Source organism: Pimephales promelas, chromosome 19, assembly GCF_988280905.1.
Source record: "Pimephales promelas chromosome 19, fPimPro1.hap1.1, whole genome shotgun sequence".
In the NCBI taxonomy this organism is placed as follows: Eukaryota; Metazoa; Chordata; class Actinopteri; order Cypriniformes; family Leuciscidae; genus Pimephales; species Pimephales promelas.
In genome coordinates, this window is record NC_142787.1 from 14,278,481 (window position 1) to 14,299,724 (window position 21,244).

General features: G+C 38.7%; 1 protein-coding gene across 5 annotated transcripts in view; it reads left to right on the top strand.

Annotated features, from left to right (window-relative positions):
• shroom3 (shroom family member 3) overlaps nt 1–15,773 on the top strand; it is a 65,130-nt gene extending 49,357 nt beyond the window's left edge. For all 5 annotated transcript variants that reach the window (XM_039657416.2, XM_039657418.2, XM_039657419.2 and 2 more), the window contains 7 exons: nt 298–3,310; nt 4,765–4,826; nt 5,301–6,023; nt 6,886–7,236; nt 8,887–8,989; nt 9,436–9,720; nt 14,238–15,773. In XM_039657416.2, coding sequence (XP_039513350.2) covers nt 298–3,310; nt 4,765–4,826; nt 5,301–6,023; nt 6,886–7,236; nt 8,887–8,989; nt 9,436–9,720; nt 14,238–14,585 — 4,885 coding nt within the window. In that variant the 3' untranslated portion in view covers nt 14,586–15,773. The remainder of the gene's footprint in view (nt 1–297; nt 3,311–4,764; nt 4,827–5,300; nt 6,024–6,885; nt 7,237–8,886; nt 8,990–9,435; nt 9,721–14,237) is intronic.
• The last annotated feature ends 5,471 nt before the right edge of the window (nt 15,774–21,244 follow it).

Genomic DNA, 21,244 nt, shown 5'->3' on the forward strand with positions numbered 1-21,244 from the left:
TATATTACCCCAGTAAAACAATATTATTGCTCTTAGATCCCCAGTAAAATAACCAGAATTACTTCAAATATCATTGCATGTGGTTTTGTCCATTGTCTTATGCCAGTGATTCAATTAATAGATTTTATAGTAAAGACTGACTCAAGTTATTTTGGGTCGGTGATGTTTTTCATTCATTTTATCTACGCATATATAATGTTAATCTTAAATAACTCAGGTCTGTGTGTATGTATATACGTTTTTATCAATGTCAGTTCATAGTATATTACTCATGTTTTTTGGTTTTTTTTCTTGCAGTGCTTCTACCACAGACCTATCAGGATTTGAGACGGGATTCCTTAGGAAGAGCCCAGATCAGTACAGTTCACGGGGCAGCATGGAGAGCCTAGACCACACTCACCCAGCCTACAGCTCCTGCTATCAACTATCATCATCCAAATCCTCCAGCAGTATCGATCACCTGCACAGCAAGCGGGATTCTGCATACAGCTCATTCTCGACCAGCTCTAGTATCCCAGAGTACCTTGCAGCTGCACCATCGTTTAACAAAGAGAGGTCATATTCCATGGAGAACGTTCCACAGAGAGAAGGGATGCAGCAGGCCGATATACGCTACGTACGCACTGTGTACGACCCCCAACAGGGTGTGTCTGAAGAGCATGAGATTACCTCTGTGGCATTATTAAGAACCAATGACAGCAGAGCACAGTCTAGAAGTGGGAATGTCCCAGGCATGATCTGTCATCGTGGTAGCAGTAGTAGTGGAAGCAGTGGGAGTAGTGGAAGCACCACCAGCTCACAACGCCATAGTGTTGGGACAGTCTGGGATCCAGCTCACAACCGGCACTCTTTTGAAAATCTAAAGGGGGCGCCAGCTCCTCCATTACGCAGCGACAGCTATCTAGCATTTCGCAATCACGAGCGTCCCAACTCTTGGTCGAGTCTTGAGCAAGCTCGGTCACAGCGGGCACTTAACAAGGGTTCTTGGCATCACTCAAGTGGTTCTGTAGCAACAGGAAAGTCCTCGTTCGGAGCTGAAGGCCAGTTGCACACGGTGATTGAAAAAAGCCCTGAAAGTAGCCCCACCACCAAACCCAAACAGGGTTGTCCTCAGGCCGCACAACCTGGTCGCCTCATGTTACCCACCAGCATCTACCCTGTTCCACCACCCGAGCCTCATTTTGCACAAATCCCAACCAGCAACCCTAACTCTGGTAGTGTCTACCCAGCACTGGCCAAGGAGAGCAAGCAAAACAATCACTGTGATCACTTGGGTGGACCAGTTAAAGAGGATAGGGTCACCCTTGAAAACGGATACCAAAGCAATACTCCCAACCCAAACCCTATCCAACCCAATGTTTCGGCACAACCCAAGCTCTCCGATAAAGTGCAAAATGACACACAATTCAAACCTGGTTTTTATCGGCCTCATTTGCAACAACAAGTGCAGAAGTCACAAACACCATATGTACCCCAGGAGAGGAGGGACCCTTACACTCCTGTGCAACCAAGAGCAGAGAAGCCAAGGCTTTCGCTTGGTATGGAAGTTTACGACAACTACAGGGCACCTCGAGATGAAGAACAGAATAAATGCAATGAGCAAAACATTCATTCAGACCCACTTTACACTGGGAAAGTTGCACTGGGACAAGTTGCTCAAGCTTACAGAGGAAACTTAGTCCAAACTCAAGGAAATGACCACCTAGTCAAACCTTCAAGGCACTACAGTGACTCTAGTGCTCTTCAGCAGAGAGGTCAAGACTGTGATCACCCTCTGACCAGACTGGAGAATGCACTTGCTGAGGTTCAAAGATGCGTCAGTCCCGAGAGTACTGCTAGCCAATGCAGTTACCAGAGTGAGCGTAGCATGTCTGTGCTGGAGAAAGTAAGTCATTTTGAGAGACAGCAAGTCAAACCTCGCAGTCATAGCAGCCTGTCCCACCATGGTTCTATGGCTCGTCTGAGCCAAACATCAAGACCTTCCAGTGCCAAGAGCTCCTTCTCTAGTGTGGAGGACATGCACAACATGTTGGAGAGAAGCAACAGCTCGATCCCTCATGGGAGAACTCAGAGTGCTTCTAGCATGGCAAGCTACGATGGACGTATGGAAGTGCAGCAGGATATCCGAACGAGATGTGGGAGTAGTGACCATGTCCAACATCGCCAGCAAAAAGAAGCTGTTGTCGCCAACAAGACCTCTCTTCAAAGAAGTAAGAGCACCTTTCAGCTTGGTGAGGGGAATGGTAAAGACATCCACGGGAAAGGTGACAATCATGACATCTTGGGCACCATCCAAGACACATATTTTAACAGAGCATATAGAGACAGCATTAAAGATGCCCAGTCTAAGGTTCTCAGGTCAACTTCCTTTAGAAGACGGGACCTTAATGTTATCCCTCCACCAGTGCCAGCCAAACACGCCTCCTTAGAACGAAAAGGAACAAGTACAAGTCCCAAACCAGCTACAACGTCCCCACACACTCCAAAGGAACGCCATGTTGTTCCCGTTGAAGCACCAACTAGGACCACTCCTCCTGAACTCCCTAGTATCCCGGCTGTTGGACCTGCAGTTATACGGATCTGTGGACGCAAACGGTTCACGATGGACCAAAAGAAACGATCATATTCCGAGCCTGAAAATATGCATGAAGTTGGAGTGCTGCCTCAGGAAATCATTCAGGCTGAGAGGAATGTTCAACAGCAGTTTCTGGCGAGCGAGACGAGTGTCGCAGATCGACGCAGGATGTTTGAGCAGGTGGCGAATCGTAGCGTCGAGTCAAGACTTTTCTCCTCCAGGCCTGATTTGAAGCAAATGCAGCAAGATGCCTTAGTTGAGTACATGGAGCGCAAAACTGGTAGAAGAGTAGATGGACGTCCAAACCGCCCACATAGTGCTTATCTACAGTCCGCTTCTTCTTCTGCTGACTTGCGAAGCCTCAACTCTACCCCAAGTATGTTCTCTTTGCAAGAGCCGGGACACGATGGCCACTCTGGTGGTACACAGAAAGCCTCCACCCTTCCAGCAGGAATGCAAAGCTCCTTTTACCCTCTCAAGGGCACCCAAAACCACACACGGCCTGAGTTTTTTGCCCATCAGTCGCAAGGCACAAATTCTGAATCTCATATACCAGGTCCAACCCTGACCAGAAATACCCTTCCACAGCACCTGGAGGCCATTTTTGAGAGAGCCACAACAGCTAGAAGCTCAGGGAGGTCAGCTTCAGCCGAGGATTTGTTGGACCGTAGTGAAGAACGTCCCGTTCCTCACCACTTCCGCTCCAAGTCATCTCCAGTGGAAAACTTTAGTCAGGTAACAATCATTTATTTGGTGGCAAACAAGCCAGATAAACTTGACTGTTTCATTGGTTAGATCACTGAAATGACATGACTTCATATCACATAAAGTTAAACAGTAACAGTGTTCATGGCAGAGCAGATTTGCTTAATTTAACTCTCCTATTGAATAGTTAAAACCAATTACTCACTCAGATTTCCCCTTGCTAGCATTTTTCTAAGGAAAAAAACAGCACCCAGTCTCAACAAAACTATAAAAATGATTTCCTCCGATTAGTAAAGGATGACTTTCATTTTTTTATTGAAGAAAATGATCTTTAAATGATCTGCTTAGACCGGCTGCCATAGGTATGCAAGTGACGCCCTCATCCAAAGGCAGGTGCAGCTCATTTTCATTTAAGGTCGTATACACCGAAACAGCTCATTTTTAAACAGGCCCCAAAAATGACATTTTCAAAAGGTTATAATAAATTAACTGTGGGGCATTTTGAGCTAAAACTTCACAAATACATTCTGGGGACACCCGAGACCAATATTACATCTTGTAAAAGGTGGCATAATAGGTGTCCTTTAAGAAAACCCTAACAGTTGATTGGTCTTCAGTTATAATCAGTGCATGAGTTTTCAACCAATTATGGTACATGGTGGTCTGTTGTAGGGCAAAGGAGCAGTTCCTTTTCTTGAGATGGGCAGATATTGATGTTTGTACCCACTCCTTAGGCTCCACAGGAAGAGGCCAGTGCTCTTCACTTCCTGTTTGGTGCCACAGAGCCTGGGATGTAGTCCGATATCTGACAGATGTGAAATAGATAACTGCACTCCTTCTGTGCCAGAGAGGAGGAGTTGGAGATAATGGACAACTTGTCATGGTTTTGGGTTTAAAATATTTGGAATGGTTAAGAAGGCCATTTATCTAAGGGAATAATTATCCTTTATATAAACAATAATGGTTCTGGTATGATGATGACTGTGTACAGTAGACGCACAACTATCCTGTGAAATCCCAGACGATTCACAAATTCCAAAATTTGAAATGGTTTGAAGCCAGTAGATAAAATACCAGCATGATGATTTTGCTACTGACTAATATTGTGGTTTAACATAAAGTTAAACATTCTGGCCATGAATAAATCATCAGAACCAAGCACATCATTCAGGTCACGGTCTATGCATCTGTCCACAGTGCGCTAATTAAATACGACACAGTCCAGCTATGAGGATGTTGTCATGCTATGTCTCTTTTTTATTAGTAGATCTTAGTTTATCAGTAGTCGTGGCATGCGCTTCGGTTTAAAATTAACATGAAAGTGCCAACATTCTCTAAACTTGAGGTAACCATAAAATAATGATTTACTTCTTGTTCCTGGTGTATGAACGCTTACTTTATGTTTTATTTTGAAACCTCTATCAGAAAGGGCGACAATACATCACCTGCTCAAATTAAACATTATTTGTTCTTTTTTTGTCTAGGACTTCTTAGCCACAGACCTTCAGATGTTTAGAGTTTCCTCCCAGGAATCCTCTGAAAACAGGTTTGTGTGTATAAATATATACATAAAACTTACAAATAGAGCCTCTTGAGTTCTGTATGCCTTGAGACACATAAATACATATAAAAATAAATTGTTGAACTTATCCAAACTGGATAAGAATAATTATTATTTATTTATTTTTGTGTGTGTGGAAGAATTAAGTAGATCAGTCCTTTAAAGAGCAAGAAGCAAGAATATTTCTTTGCAAGTTCAAAACTGAAACAGTTTTATGGAAATATTTAACCTTAAAAGGTCTTAAATTAAGGGCCAATCCTTAATTGGTCAGTGCCCGTGACAGGAATCCCACTGCAGCTATTTTTGAGTTTGTTTTGAGCCATGCAAGAATTCCCACCAGGCATTAAAAGACAAATTAGTTGCATTCATTTCATTTACTTTAAAAATGGCAGGTATTGAAAAAAAAAACCTGACAAGCACAAATTGATATTTATATTTCAAATGCATTTGTTTTAACAGGGTGTTGATGAACACAGGACACAAACAGTCGTTATGTTCAGCACGTATGGAGAGGAGTTACCAGCTAAACCAGGGTCATGTCCAGCAAAACCCACCTGTGTTGTTGCGTGAGCGTCAAAGACATTCAGACCGGCCTAGAGTGCAAAGCGCTTCTGGTCTAGCTGCGTCTGTGGGACTTCCTTGCCCTTTCACCTCACCAGACACTTCCACCAGCCTCAACTGGCATAACGAAAACAGACTGTGTCAGCCCAACCTGGACTCTATTGCTTTTCCAATAACTGGGCCACAAAGTCCGTCCAGAGCACTGGGAATGGTGCGGCAAGGCTCCAGCGACACCAGCACTTCTGACGACACCCTGAAGGACTTCCCGTGTCCGGTGTCACCTCCATCACCTCCACACACAGAGGTCATAGGGTCACAACTTTCACCCAATTCAAAGCCGCCCTCCCTTCCCGAGAGCTCCTACTCCCCAGCAAAGCCACTCTTGTCTCTTCGTATCTCAGAGTCGAATCTTCACGATGTTCAGAGTATTGCCGTGTTGCAAGATGATGATGAAGTGTTTTTAGCTCCTACGCCACCTTCTCCTCCACCACCACTGCCCATCAGAGAGACGGAGATTTCAGAGGACTTCCCGCCGCCGCCTCCGCCTCTCACACCCCAGATCGAGAAGGATGTGTGTCTGACGGAAGATTTACAGCATCCAGGACCATTACAGCCCATCAGGTAAACACACTCTCCTTGTTGGCCTTGGAACAACATTTACATAAACCAATCTGATTTTAGGGAAATGGTTTGGTGAAAAGCTGGGGTTAAAGTTTTTTTTTTACTAGCCAATTATATTATACTATAAATTAATGCTGTTCTTCTTGACTCCATCACATTTAGACATTACACTAGACACATTTAATGGAATAATCTGGGTTCAATACAAGCTCAATCAGCATTTGTAGCATGATGTTGATTAAAAATATAAAGAGGCAAGGTTATGGTGAGGAAACCCCTTCAATAAAAAAAATATAAATTTTCAATGAATTTTTAAATATATTTCAAAATACACAAGTAATATATTGCTAATATTGCTGTAAAAACATTGCATGAAATATTTTGGGAAATATACTTATTTGTCCTAGCTAATTATATTAATTAAATTTATTTTGACGTTTGAATGTTGAAATTAAATCTATATTTTTTGTAAATTTTCCTTTAGCTGTGCTATTTACAATGAGATAAATATATTTTGGCCAGAATTGATTGATTTATTTTGGCCATATGGTAAATTACAATGAAAGCGAATGTGAAATATGAATCTTAAAATCAAGCTTATAATGAGCTTTAAATCATTTTCACAGCCTTTTTATGGTTAGAAAGATTTTTTTTTCGCACTAAATCACGTCTTGATCGTGAAACAGTAACTGTATGCCACATTTACTTCCATTTTGTCTCACTGTAACCCAGATTTTTGCTTTATTTTGTAAAGAAAATGTATTTGTCACAGATGCTTACGTTTGAGCTTAACTCTAATGAACCGCAAATATTCCTTCAATCCCATTAATGTAACATGATTTTCACTCATCTCACTTTGCAGCGATTGTGAGAATCTGGCAGATACATCAGTCCATCCAGAACCAGACCGAGCATCAAACAACCACTCGACTCCATCGGTGACGCCTGACCCTCAGTCCACCTTGAACACCAGCACTTCATCTCCTCTAGAGGAGGACACCTCTGAGATACTGGGACCCGACTACCATCTGCTGTCCAGAAGAGAGCGGACACACGCCGAGCTGCTTGTGGAGACTTTAGCCCGAGAGCTGGTGAGCCACGACAAATCCCTCACCGCACTGTTGGACACCTGGGCAGGTAAAAGCACCCTGGATCTGATGGAGGACATCTTCCCTTCACACAAGAGGAGCAGCGGCAGCCATGTGGGTCACAGGTGAGCGTTGAACAGAAGGTGAAGGTGCAGCCTGAATACAGCGTTACCCAATAATCAGGTGGATTTTATGCTCACAGGACCGATAAACACGAGAGCTCTTTGTTTAAAGCTGATTATATTAGTGCTTGGCCTAATTTTATTGTGATAACTCAACAATAGATCATGCAATAGAGCTGTAAAGATAATGAAACACTTCTGTATATTTTCTTCCTGAATTTAGTGCATAACTTACTCTTGTTCCTTACAAAAAATGACCGTGGTAGTACAATAATAGAGAGATCATAGCAGATGATAAATACTGGTGTATTTTGCTGTACCATTAACTTAATGATTACAAGAGTCATTTAGCATGGTATTATTTACATGGTACACGGAAGTAGTGAATGGGTATTTCAATGCCGGTAATGATATACGATATAATGGAATAATATGTGTGTGTGTGTATATATATATATATATTTAGTTGAGGTACTAAAATTAAATGAAATATTAAATCTAATTTAAAAAAGATATTTAAAATAGAAAATTTATTAAAATGACAGAAGCCTTTAACAAAAATACTAAAACTAAAATTAAAATGAAAGCCGATTCATCATATAATAATTGTATATAAATCATACTAAAATTACACTGCCAGGCTAACTGATAGAATGCAGATATGTACTTAATACAATTTTAATTTGGAAAAGAAGAGATTTATAAAAAATAGCTAAAAGACATATATATATATATATATATATATATATATATATATATATATATATATATATATTCTATCATTGCACCAAAGTACTCCAGGATAAGAACATATAGGCAACATGAAAAACATGTTCAATATAATCCCGCACATTCCATGTGTTTGGATGAAATATGAATACACTGATCTGTAGGGCAGCGGTACCATATTTGACAAATGCTGTAACAGAATGTTTGTAATGATATGAAACACATGGGAACTCATAGATAAAACAGAAGAATTGTATTACACCTCATTTATCCAGACAATTGATAAACTTGCTTAATTTTGTAAGATTTTTCACCGTGTCTCTTTCTCTCTCTCTCTCTCTGAAGTTTACTTTCTGCATAATTGATGATCTGCTAACAGTGTAGAGTTACACTGACATCTAGTGGCCGATCCTGAAACACACATTTCTCATCCATTTGTCACCTGGTGAATGCAGAAACTTGCGTTACCTTCATATACCACACACACAATTTTACAGATTGGCTCATAAAATTTTGTTGAACGCTACTATTTTAGCTCCATGAACGTGGTCTGTGTATTTTATATATATATATATATATATATATATATATATATATATATATATATATTATATACTACTGTGTGTACTATGGTAATACCACAGTAAATTGTTCTTATAAACCTTTTTGAATTTATCTATCCCTTCTAAAGCAACAGTTTTCTTTCTGACTGGATTGCTCCAATGATATGCAGTGTGTGTGATTGTTCTGTTCTGCCGCTGAACTAAACGTGTAATTACGTGTGCTCTGTTTGACACGGGGAATGTGGATTTCAGCCTCTGTCCCTGTATCTGAAAAATAGGACATTCAGGGAGTAAAACTTGTGTGTTTGTGCGTGAGCAAGACAAACATTTCTCTTTGTTTGATGTCTTTGACCTCCATTAGGGCTCAAGATGGTCCGTGCGCTCAAGATACTCCCTCTCAGGCCGTTCCAAGGAAAATGGAAACCAACCTGGATGACGAAGAAGCTTATTTGAATCAAAAGAAGGTCAGATACACATTCATAAATTAAATATAAAATGTAAAAAGTCAAAAATAATAACTAGTATATATAAAATTATAAATGCTAACATTTTTGACAAAAATGTATATATGCATGTGTGTGTGTGTGTATACACTAAATATATCCCATAAATAACATTATAACCCTCATATATTACAAATATTTTTAAAAAATGTATATAGCATTTGTAATATACTTTAAAAAATTGGGAATTTTTTGTACATTCTGAAATATATTTTAAAATATATCTGAAAATATATATATTTTTTGCCTTATGAGTTCAAACTCATTCAAACTCTCATACCGGATTCATATTGAAATAAGCACAATGCCATACTTCATTTCCCTGAAGCGATGACGTCTGCTGAATGGCTGAGGCCCAGAACTGTAATCTGTTTGTTCGTGGAGTAATGTGGTCTCCCGTCCTGCAGGTGGAGCTGTTGCAGGCGCTGCACGTGAGCATCCGGTCTCTGCAAGGGGAGAGAGAGGGTCTGGTGGAGCAGCAGAAGAGGTTCAGCGCTCTGGCCGGCAGTATGGAGGCTTTGGTTCAGGAATTCTGCAAACCCAACGAGAGAGAGAAGTACCGCATGTTCGTCGGAGACCTGGAGAAGATCGTAAACCTGCTACTGTCGCTGAGCGCTCGGCTCGCACGCGTGGAGAACACACTCAGCGCGCTCGGCGACCACGACCACGACGACGAGAGTGGAGAAGAGAGGGTGAGCCGTGTTTCAGAAAATAAACTTTGAATTTTTCACCAAAAAATTTCCCTCTGAAGTGGATTTATAATATTAGGTAACATTTTATTTTAAGGTGACGTAGTTACACATGTACTTACTATAGTAATAACAGTAAATGATGCATCATTACAAGTAACTAACCCTGAACCAAATCATAACTCTATAGTAAGTACGTTAATTAATATCACTCTACTTATTTGAGTAAGTGCAATGTAACTACATCACCTTAAAATAAAGTGTAACCTTATAATGTATATTATTATTAAAGGGTTAGTTCACCCAAAAATGAAAAATCTGTCAGTATTTACTCACCCTCAAGTTGTTCCAAACCTCTATGTGTTTATTTGTTCTGCTGAACACAAAGGAATATATTTGGAAGAATGTTTTAATCAAACAGATCTCATTCCCCATTGACTACCATAGTATTTTTCCTACTATATGGAAGTCAATGGGGAATGAGATCTGTTTGATTAAAACATTCTTCCAAATATCTTCCTTTGTGTTCAGCAGAACAAATAAACACATAGAGGTTTGGAACAACATGAGGGTGAGTAAATACTGACAGAATTTTCATTTTTGGGTGAACTATCCCTTTAAAATTACAATATTATAATATTTCAGCATTATCAATTTAATTTTATTTAACATGGTCATTTTGATTCATCTTTCTGAAACATTTTTGCTCCTGCACATTTACACTTCTATGTAAACATTATGTTTGCATATGAAATGAGCTATAATGCTTATTGCTCATTTCATATGCAAAGATGAATTTACATACGCACAACCGGCACATCCGGGAACTTAACTGTCAATTTTGTCCCCGCCCCCTTTTGGGGGAAAGAAACTAGACTCCCCATAGACTTCAATACAAAATAATGGCAAAAACTTAAATAACTTAAGAAATTACTTATATAAAACATGTCAAGTAATTATGTCCACCCTGCCTGCCATAGAGCGTGAAAAATACTTTTTTTTTTATGCCCGTAATCAACTAGCCCAGGCTACCTGCCATCATCATCATAAATTCATAATATATACATTAAGGTTTTTTACTTTAAAAAACGAAATAAAATCATTCACAGGTTTACCTGGTGACTCGATGAGGTACAAGTAAATGTACGGGTAAGACACCTCTGGCCACTGGGTGGGGTTGTTACACCAATTTGACGCTGGGAGAATAAAGGGACATGTTTTTAAATTGGCCAAATTAAGTCTATGGGGAGTCTAGTTTGTTTTCCCCCAAAAGGGGGCGGGGACAAAATTGACAGTTAAATTCCCGGATGTGCTGGTTGTGCGTATAAGTCTTAAAGGTACAGTAGCAAATATTTGCAGTGATCATTTGAAAAGAAAACCTTATTACTCACATGCTGGAGTTTACTCACTAACATCATTTGAAATGGTCCTTTGGTGACAAATACATTTATATACACTGCTGTTTAAAAGTTTGGGTCAGTAAGATGTCTTATTGAATTTGAAACAATCTCGCTGCATTTATTTATCAAACGTACTGTAATATTCTGTTAAGGTAATATATGGTCATACAAATGTAATTTATTCCTTTGATCGTAGATTGAAGTCTCGAGTAATGATGCTGAAAATTCAGGTCACATGATCCTTCAGAAATTATTCTAATTTGATGATTTGCTGCTCAAGAAACATTTCTATAATTATTATCAATGTTGAAAACCGTTTTGCTGCTTAATATTTTTGTGGAAACCATGATTCATTTGATTCATGCTCCTTTGATGAATTGAAAGTTCATTATGAACATTATAAATGTCTTTACTGTCACTTTTGATCAATTTAATGCATCCTTGCTGAATACAAGTTGTAATTTCTTTTTTGGAAATCTTACTGAACCAAACTTTTGAACAGTAATGTAAGAACAAATATTCCATGTAGCCTTTCAAATAATTGAGGCGACATGTAAAATGATTATTAAAGAATTAGCACAAATCATTTTTAGAAAGTGTATGTCATCCTCACATTGACCAAAACATACAACAGTCTGAGGGCCGCTTACACAAAACTGTTTTCATTGTTTTTAAAATGATAACGTTATCGTCTCCATGTAAACTACAAAAATGCAAATTTGTCACAAAAAAAACACACAAAAAAAATGGTGACATCGTGTGATTGTGTATTACGTGATCAGTCTATAGGAGAGTAGTGTTTCTTTCAAAAGTGACATCGCCAACTCTGGCCTGGCAGCAGAATACAGCGTTTTTGGTCGTTTTCACAGATCCGTGTGAACGGGCATCGCTTTGACAACTGTGTCGTGAAAAAAACGCAAACGCAAAACTTTTCCGTTTTTAGCACATTATTGTCCTGTAATTATACCCTGAATTCCCAACCTTTAGTTTTACTGAAGAAAGGGCTGTTCCAAATAATGATACAGTTTGTCCGCATTTCACACACTGAGAAAGAACAAGAAATGCTAATTAAAGGAATGATATTACATAAGATAGAGTGATTCACTTGAAACGCCTCAAACTCAGGTGAGGACACAGATAAAGTTTTATCTGTGAATTACACTAGAACTGAACGTCATCGCGAATAGAGGGTCAAGTTTATGATTATGCTTATCTCATGATATACTGGTGTTGAAAATGTAGTTTCAATAATATACAGACAGTAATATTTTAGATATTGCAAATGCATGAGCATTTTAGAAACCTTTTTTTACTTTTACAATACCAGCCTGCCACACTTATATCAATATAGCAATTCCCACGTCTTAAGTCCTTCGATTGTGCTTGTGTTTATTATGGTATTATACAGCTAATCCTGTTTGACAAGCATCAGGAACTGTACAAGTATATATAGAGAGGAGCTTCCAGCAAGAACAGTGTTTGTGATATTATGCTGTTATGTTGTGATATTATGCTGTTAAACAGTGTTTGTGATATTATGCTGCTTAATGCTGTTTAAAGATATCTTCTGCAAACTCTAGACCATCATAAAAACATCCTTGCTTGCTAAGTTAACAGCTGGAGTGTCTGTAATTAGTCATTTTAAAGCTAAGTCAGCCTCAGATTTGAAGACTGCTGACATATTGAGACTATATTAAAATATAATAATAATTATTAAAAAAAAATTTACATCACATCACTAGCATCACATACAATTGACCTATGGCTAAGCCACGCCCCCTCCACTCACTCGGACAAACAGTCAACATTTGGGAACAGGCACCATGGCAGCTGTCACAGTAGGAGACATTTCACAGGAGGCAATTGGTGATTTTTGGAGACAGAAAGATTATATATCATCTCAAAGTCACCTAAAGGGCCTTAACTATGCATTGGAGGGTTATATTAATAATTTTGTTGTTGAGAAGGTCGATGAAAAGCTTCAGCTCCAGGAAAAATGTACAGGTCAGAGTGTAAAGGTGATAAACCGCATATCGTTGCCATCACCGTTTGGTGCCACAGTATTAACATGAATCATTCAGCACAACATTGTTAACATTTGTTATCTCGGTTATTTACAGATACGTTAATGAAGCTAAGTGACATGATGTACGCCGCAGCTAGAAGCTAACGTTAAGGTTTTCTAATGTTAGGCTAACGTTAGCCTTAACGTTACGTTAGATTTTGAAGAAAACAAAGATAATGTTCAAATACATTGTTGACTTAACTTAGAACAGATGTAGACATCATTGTTTGATTGATCCACGTTTAGTTGGTGTTGTGGTCTAGCTACCGCATAACTTAATCCAGAGCAGACACTTATCTCGGTTGAGATGTGGCTTGGGAAAGGGTAAAAAAAAATACACACCATCGCCACGCAGCCCCAGTTGGAGTTGCATGTACCCCATACACACTGTTTGACCATTTTGAACTTAAAATGACAAGAAAAAAACGAATGAAAACTGACTAACTGCAATACAATTCAATGGACGTGGAAGCAGAGAATGGGTTAGCTGGGCGCTGTGATTGGATCATCGCGTTTGGGGGCGTGGCTTAGCCATAGGTCAATTGTAAACAATTATGTATGCTACTGTTTTAAGATTTTTTTATGTTTTTGAAAGACGTCTCTTATGCTCACCGAGGCTTCATTTATTTGGTTAAAAATATAGTCAAATTGTGAGTGAAATATTATTTCAATTTAAAATAACCATTTTCTATTTGAATACATTTTAAGATGTGATTTATTCCTGTGATCAAAGCTGTATTTTCAGCATCATTACTCCAGTCTTCAGTGTCACGTGATCCTTCAGAAATCATTCTAATATGATGATATGATTCTCAAAAAACATTTCCCACAATAAATTTTTTACATAGAAAGTTAACTAGAATAGCATTCATTATAAATGAAAATCTTTAGTCACTTTTGATCAATTTAACGGATCCTTGCCTGATAAAAGTATTACTTTTTAAAAAAAATTTTTTTTTTTTTAAAGAAAAGAAATCTTACTGATCCACAATTTTGAGTGTTGGAGTTAATGCGTGTCTGTGTGTTGGAGTTAACGTGTGTTTGTGTCCCCGTAGGAATCTCTGCAGCTGAAGCGGAAGCAGTTGAGCAGTCAACAGGAAGACGCTCGAGAGCTGAAGGAAAACCTGGACCGGCGCGAGCGAGTGGTTCAGGATATTCTGTCCGGCTACCTGAGCCGCCCACAGCTGCACGACTACCAGCGTTACATCCGCATCAAACCCGCCCTGCTGATACGCCAGCGCCACCTGGACGAGCTCATACGCCAGGGGGAGGAGCAGGTGAGGAGGCTGGAGGAGACCCTGCCCCCTGAGCAGCACCCAAAGAACACTGACTCCGCCCCCCAAACACAGCCTTGTTTTAACTCCACCCACCTGACACGCCCCACCACTGTGACCTCACTCTGACTCCGCCCATCATAGACTGATGCCGCTCACAGCTGAGGATAAATATGAATCAATGACACTGGCCACGAGCAGTGCGCACAAACGAGTGCCTTAAATGAAGGAAATGATGGAGTTGCACCACAGACATTTTCCCAGTGTGCCATTGCACACAAGCGCAAAGTTCGGAAGACCATAACTGCGTTTTTTGCCCATTAGACATCTACACTGCACCACTAATTAAATGCACAGTGCATGTACACTACATACTTAGCTTACAGCACAAGGCACAGAGCTAATTCAGTGGCACAAAACGCATCATTGTGATTGGCCAAAACACCAATGATTTCCAGCCCTGTAACTTCTGAGCACTTTGGAACAGATGAACCACTACGATGTCACAAAAAGAAGAAACACACACACACACACACACACACACACACTTACTGTCTGCGCTTTGAAATTCCTATTGTCAATAAATGCGACAGCTAAATATTTATGATTTTCCGTTTAGAAACAATTTTGTACGATGTACGCTGCTGTACATACGCTGCAGCAATGCCCTCGTGATTTTAAAATGTAGAAGGTTTAAAAACAGCAAAGATAATGTATTTTTGTAAGCATATTACTAGCGAGGGTGTTTTTGTGGCTTTTGGGCGTTTATGGTCAGCTTTAAGAGGTGCTATTATATCTAAATCATGACAATTACTACCAGAAACAATAATAACTGTTCACTGGCACTTGAACACAACATCAGTACTTGCTTTCAATAGCGATTAGGAAGCGTTAAAACTGATGTTGAATAAATATTATTCGCAACTCGGCTGCATGCAGGGTTTTATATTTCCTGGTTTGATCGCAATGCACATGCCCAACTTATTTTGCCAATAATATATTTTATTTCATTTTAAATTCTGGCTGTTTTTATTTGGAGAACATCTTAATTCACAAAGTATCATACCCCGAACAGCTGTATCTAAACACATAGACCGCAATAGCAGCAAACTGTAGATGGAAGCGTTTATATTGGACTGTTCTTGTATAAGAGCTGTTGTGATCATCTGATACACATGCAATTGTTGTTTTTGTCTGTTTTTTTTTTTTTTTTTGATGGCCCTAATCTGGAGATTAGGTTCAGCCATGCTTTACACTGTTTAAAGGCAAAAAAAGAGCACAATTGGAAGGCAAAATAAATCTATTTTTTAAATACAACCTCATTGTCTTGATGTTGCATTATTTGCCATTTTCATGTTTGACTAATGAAAATAAAATAATAAAGGATTGATGTTGTTTTTTTACTATACATTTCAACTACATATTTTTTATGCGTTTCGGCTGTTCATTTACAGGGTAATGGCATTTTTGGGACCTGAAATGCAAACTTTTCAAAGTGCACGATTTTCTTTAAACGATACCATTGTCATCACCATGTAAACTACAAAAACAAACTGAGTTTGTGAACAAAATGTTTGTAATTCCACTTTGTTCACACATTTTTTTTCAATAAACACAAAATAGACATAACAAATATTCAGAAAATTGTTTAGTGCGTTTCTCAGAAATCACTCAAGGCAGCATTAACAGATTTCATTTTTGTGTGTCCAAGTTCTTGTATCCTCTCAAGTAAACAAAAGTACTTGTATCATGTCCATATTTCAAATTCAGATCTAACTGCTCGAAAAATATGCTACACATCTGAAAAATCTTCAGCTGAGATGAACATTGTACAAACTGAAAGTTATGCAGCGCAAGTAAAGCTCTTATGATGTTCTGAGAGTTTTGTATGTCGCAAAACCAGTTGCTCAACCATGTAGAAAAGGCAGGGAGAGAAATTGTTTCTAGGTGCACTTAATATTTTCGCATTGCTTTTTTTTTTTTTTTGCGTAATCACTACAATTGTTTTAATCACAAATAACTGGAAATTGGTCAACTGGTCATAAAGTGTTGGAGTCCTGTTATATTCACCATTATTCATTAAAGAGAATCGGGTCACTTGATAGCAGCCATAATATGGTCAGTTCTGCAACAGGAAACTAGTGAGTGGAAAGAAACTGCCAAACAAACAATGTAATGGTAACCAGATCAGTCAGTGTAATGGCTAAACCATAATGATATGCGCTATTTTATCAGGGCTTCTGCAAGCAATCTGAATCATTTAAACAGCAGACAAATGTGATGTCCGGCCTCAGGAAATTGACATCTTCACTTTTTATTCAAATATATTTGAAAATTTGTAGAATTTCTAAGCATATTGTGCTTGGAGTCAATTTTTTTATAACGCAATGAAACACGCAAAATTGTGTGAAACAATGTTTTGGACAGGCTGTCTTACAAAGAAATTTTGGACACATTCAAAAATGAGAAAATCAATTAATATTAATAATGGATTATGTTGTGTTTTTGCATATAAAACAAAACACAGCTGCAGTTTGCCTTTTTTGCCAAATAGTTTTCAGACAAATCCCTCAACCAAGTTTGGTGTTTTGATCTGTCCTCATATTTAATATATATATATATATATATATATATATATTCGTATAATCTATACATTTTGACAAACTTATAGGGTCATTAACCCTCTGATGATCCTCGATCACTTCTGACCGAATAATTTTCTGTTTTGAATTTCTAAAAATCACAGCTTCATCAGAAGGTTATGATACTTGGGGAATTTTCTGGCATTAGGTATGTGAATACAAAAAAAAATAGAGGTCAAGATCCGAGCATGCTAAGTGGACGTAAAAAAAAATAGTCACACTCGTGGTCTACGGTCAAAAATGACCGACCCATAGGAAATGAATGGGAATTTTACAAAAACACAAAAATTCTCTGTATTTTTGTATGTACAATCTACAAATCGGCCACGATTCTAAAAGAAAGTACACCGCAGTAAAGAGGTTACACTCTATAACATCAAGAATGCAAAAAATGTACACCCATTCACACACACACATACAAACACACTTTTATACACATACAAACCAATAAATTTTGAACTGTTTTGAATTTTTAAAAATCACAGCTTCATCAGAATGATACGAAACTTGGTGACATTTCTGGCATTAGGGATGTGAACACACAAAAAAAATGAGGTCATGATCCGAGCATGCTAAGTGGTCGTAAAAAAAAAATTGTCACAATTTTGGTCTTCAGTCAAAAATGACCCCCATAGGAAATGAATGGGAAATTGACAAAACACAAAAATTCACATTTTTTTTTGTCATTTTTGTAGAAATCGTTTTTGAGATCAAGTTTCAAATATATATTCAAATCCACAAAAAAAAAAAAAAAAGTAAATGTGTTCATAAACATCTGGCGAATTCACGTGCCTCTCCATAGACAGCTGTACATGCAATCTAGTGGTTACACCATGTTGCTAATTTTCTTCAAAACATATTTTTTTTCTAAAGGCCTAGACTCTAGAGCCTCCATTTTTGCACTCAGGTTTAAGTCTCATGGCCCTCTATCAGAATCCAGAGTTTTGAGAAGTTTGGAGAAACTTAATTTTTCACCCGAAAAAAAAAACAAAAACGAAAGGGGTACCACTGTCGTTTTTTTTTTCGGGTCGAATTTTTGAGATTCGATATCTCAGCTCTGGAAGGGTCTAGAGCCTCCATTTTTGCACTCAGGTCTAAGTCTCATGGCCCTCTATCAGAATCCAGAGTTTTGAGAAGATTGGAGAAACTTAATTTTTCGCCGAAAAAAAAAAACGAAAGGGGTACCACTGTCGTTTTTTTTTTTTTCGGGTCGAATTTTTGAGTTTCGATATCTCCACTGTCGTTTTTTTTTGGGTCAATTTTTTGAGTTTCGATATCTCAGATCTTAATTTTTTGCCCGAAAAAAAAAAAACGAAAGGGGTACCACTGTCGTTTTTATTTTGGGTCGAATTTTTGAGTTTCGATATCTCAGCTCTGGAAGGGTCTAGAGCCTCCATTTTTGCACTCAGGTCTAAGTCTCATGGCCCTCTATCAGAATCCAGAGTTTTGAGAAGATTGGAGAAATTTAATTTTTCACACGAAAAAAAAAAACACAAAAGGGGTACCACTCGATATCTCAGTATTGAGTTTCGATATCTCAGATCTGGAAGGGTCTAGAGCCTCCATTTTTTGCACTCAGGTTTAAGTCTCATGGCCCTCTATCAGAATCCAGAGTTTTGAGAAGATTGGAGAAACTTAATTTTTCGCCCGTAAAAAAATACGAAAGGGGTACCACTGTCGTTTTTTTTTTTCGGGTAGAATTTTTGAGTTTCGATATCTCAGCTCTGGAAGGGTCTAGAGCCTCCATTTTTGCACTCAGGTTTAAGTCTCATGGCCCTCTATCAGAATCCAGAGTTTTGAGAAGTTTGGAGAAACTTAATTTATCACCCGAAAAAAAAAAAACGAAAGGGGTACCACTGTCGTTTTTTTTTTCGGGTCGAATTTTTGAGATTCGATATCTCAGCTCTGGAAGGGTCTAGAGCCTCCATTTTTGCACTCAGGTTTAAGTCTCATGGCCCTCTATCAGAATGCAGAGTTTTGAGAAGATTGGAGAAACTTAATTTTTCGCCCAGAAAAAAAAACCGAAAGGGGTACCACTGTCGTTTTTTTTTTTTCGGGTCGAATTTTTGAGTTTCGATAACTCATCTCTGAAAGGGTCTAGAGCCTCCATTTTTGCACTCAGGTCTAAGTCTCATGGCCCTCTATCAGAATCCAGAGTTTTGAGAAGATTGGAGAAACTTAATTTTTCGCCCAGAAAAAAAAACCGAAAGGGGTACCACTGTCGTTTTTTTTTTTCGGGATGAATTTTTGAGTTTCGATATCTCAGCTCTGGAAGGGTCTAGAGCCTCCATTTTTGCACTCAGGTTTAAGTCTCATGGCCCTCTATCAGAATCCAGAGTTTTGAGAAGTTTGGATAAACTTAATTTTTCTCCCGAAAAAAAAAAAACGAAAGGGGTAGCACTGTCGTTTTTTTTTTCGGGTCGAATTTTTTAGTTTCGATATCTCATCTCTGGAAGGGTCTAGAGCCTCCATTTTTGCACTCAGGTCTAAGTCTCATGGCCCTCTATCAGAATCCAGAGTTTTGAGAAGATTGGAGAAACTTAATTTTTTGCCCGAAAAAAAAAACCGAAAGGGGTACCACTGTCGTTTTTTTTTTCAGGTCGAATTTTTGAGTTTCGATATTTCCGCTCTGGAAGGGTCTAGAGCCTCCATTTTTGCACTCAGGTTTAAGTCTCATGGCCCTCTATCAGAATCCAGAGTTTTGAGAAGATTGGAGAAACTTAATTTTTCGCCCGTAAAAAAATACGAAAGGGGTACCACTGTCGTTTTTTTTTTTCGGGTAGAATTTTTGAGTTTCGATATCTCAGCTCTGGAAGGGTCTAGAGCCTCCATTTTTGCACTCAGGTTTAAGTCTCATGGCCCTCTATCAGAATCCAGAGTTTTGAGAAGTTTGGAGAAACTTAATTTATCACCCGAAAAAAAAAAACGAAAGGGGTACCACTGTCGTTTTTTTTTTCGGGTCGAATTTTTGAGATTCGATATCTCAGCTCTGGAAGGGTCTAGAGCCTCCATTTTTGCACTCAGGTTTAAGTCTCATGGCCCTCTATCAGAATGCAGAGTTTTGAGAAGATTGGAGAAACTTAATTTTTCGCCCAGAAAAAAAAACCGAAAGGGGTACCACTGTCGTTTTTTTTTTTTCGGGTCGAATTTTTGAGTTTCGATAACTCATCTCTGAAAGGGTCTAGAGCCTCCATTTTTGCACTCAGGTCTAAGTCTCATGGCCCTCTATCAGAATCCAGAGTTTTGAGAAGATTGGAGAAACTTAATTTTTCGCCCAGAAAAAAAAACCGAAAGGGGTACCACTGTCGTTTTTTTTTTTCGGGATGAATTTTTGAGTTTCGATATCTCAGCTCTGGAAGGGTCTAGAGCCTCCATTTTTGCACTCAGGTTTAAGTCTCATGGCCCTCTATCAGAATCCAGAGTTTTGAGAAGTTTGGATAAACTTAATTTTTCTCCCGAAAAAAAAAAAACGAAAGGGGTAGCACTGTCGTTTTTTTTTCCGGTCGAATTTTTTAGTTTCGATATCTCATCTCTGGAAGGGTCTAGAGCCTCCATTTTTGCACTCAGGTCTAAGTCTCATGGCCCTCTATCAGAATCCAGAGTTTTGAGAAGATTGGAGAAACTTAATTTTTTGCCCGAAAAAAAAAAACGAAAGGGGTACCACTGTCGTTTTTTTTTTCAGGTCGAATTTTTGAGTTTCGATATTTCCGCTCTGGAAGGGTCTAGAGCCTCCATTTTTGCACTCAGGTTTAAGTCTCATGGCCCTCTATCAGAATCCAGAGTTTTGAGAAGATTGGAGAAACTTAATTTTTCGCCCGAAAAAAAAAAAAACGAAAGGGGTACCAGTGTCGTTTTTTTTTTTTCGGGTGGAATTTTTTAGTTTCGATATCTCATCTCTGGAAGGGTCTAGAGCCTCCATTTTTGCACTCAGGTCTAAGTCTCATGGCCCTCTATCAGAATCCAGAGTTTTGAGAAGATTGGAGAAACTTAATTTTTTGCCCGAAAAAAAAAAACGAAAGGGGTACCACTGTCGTTTTTTTTTTTAGGTCGAATTTTTGAGTTTCGATATTTCCGCTCTGGACTGTTCTAGAGCCTCCATTTTTGCACTCCGGTTTAAGTCTCATGGCCCTCTATCAGAATCCAGAG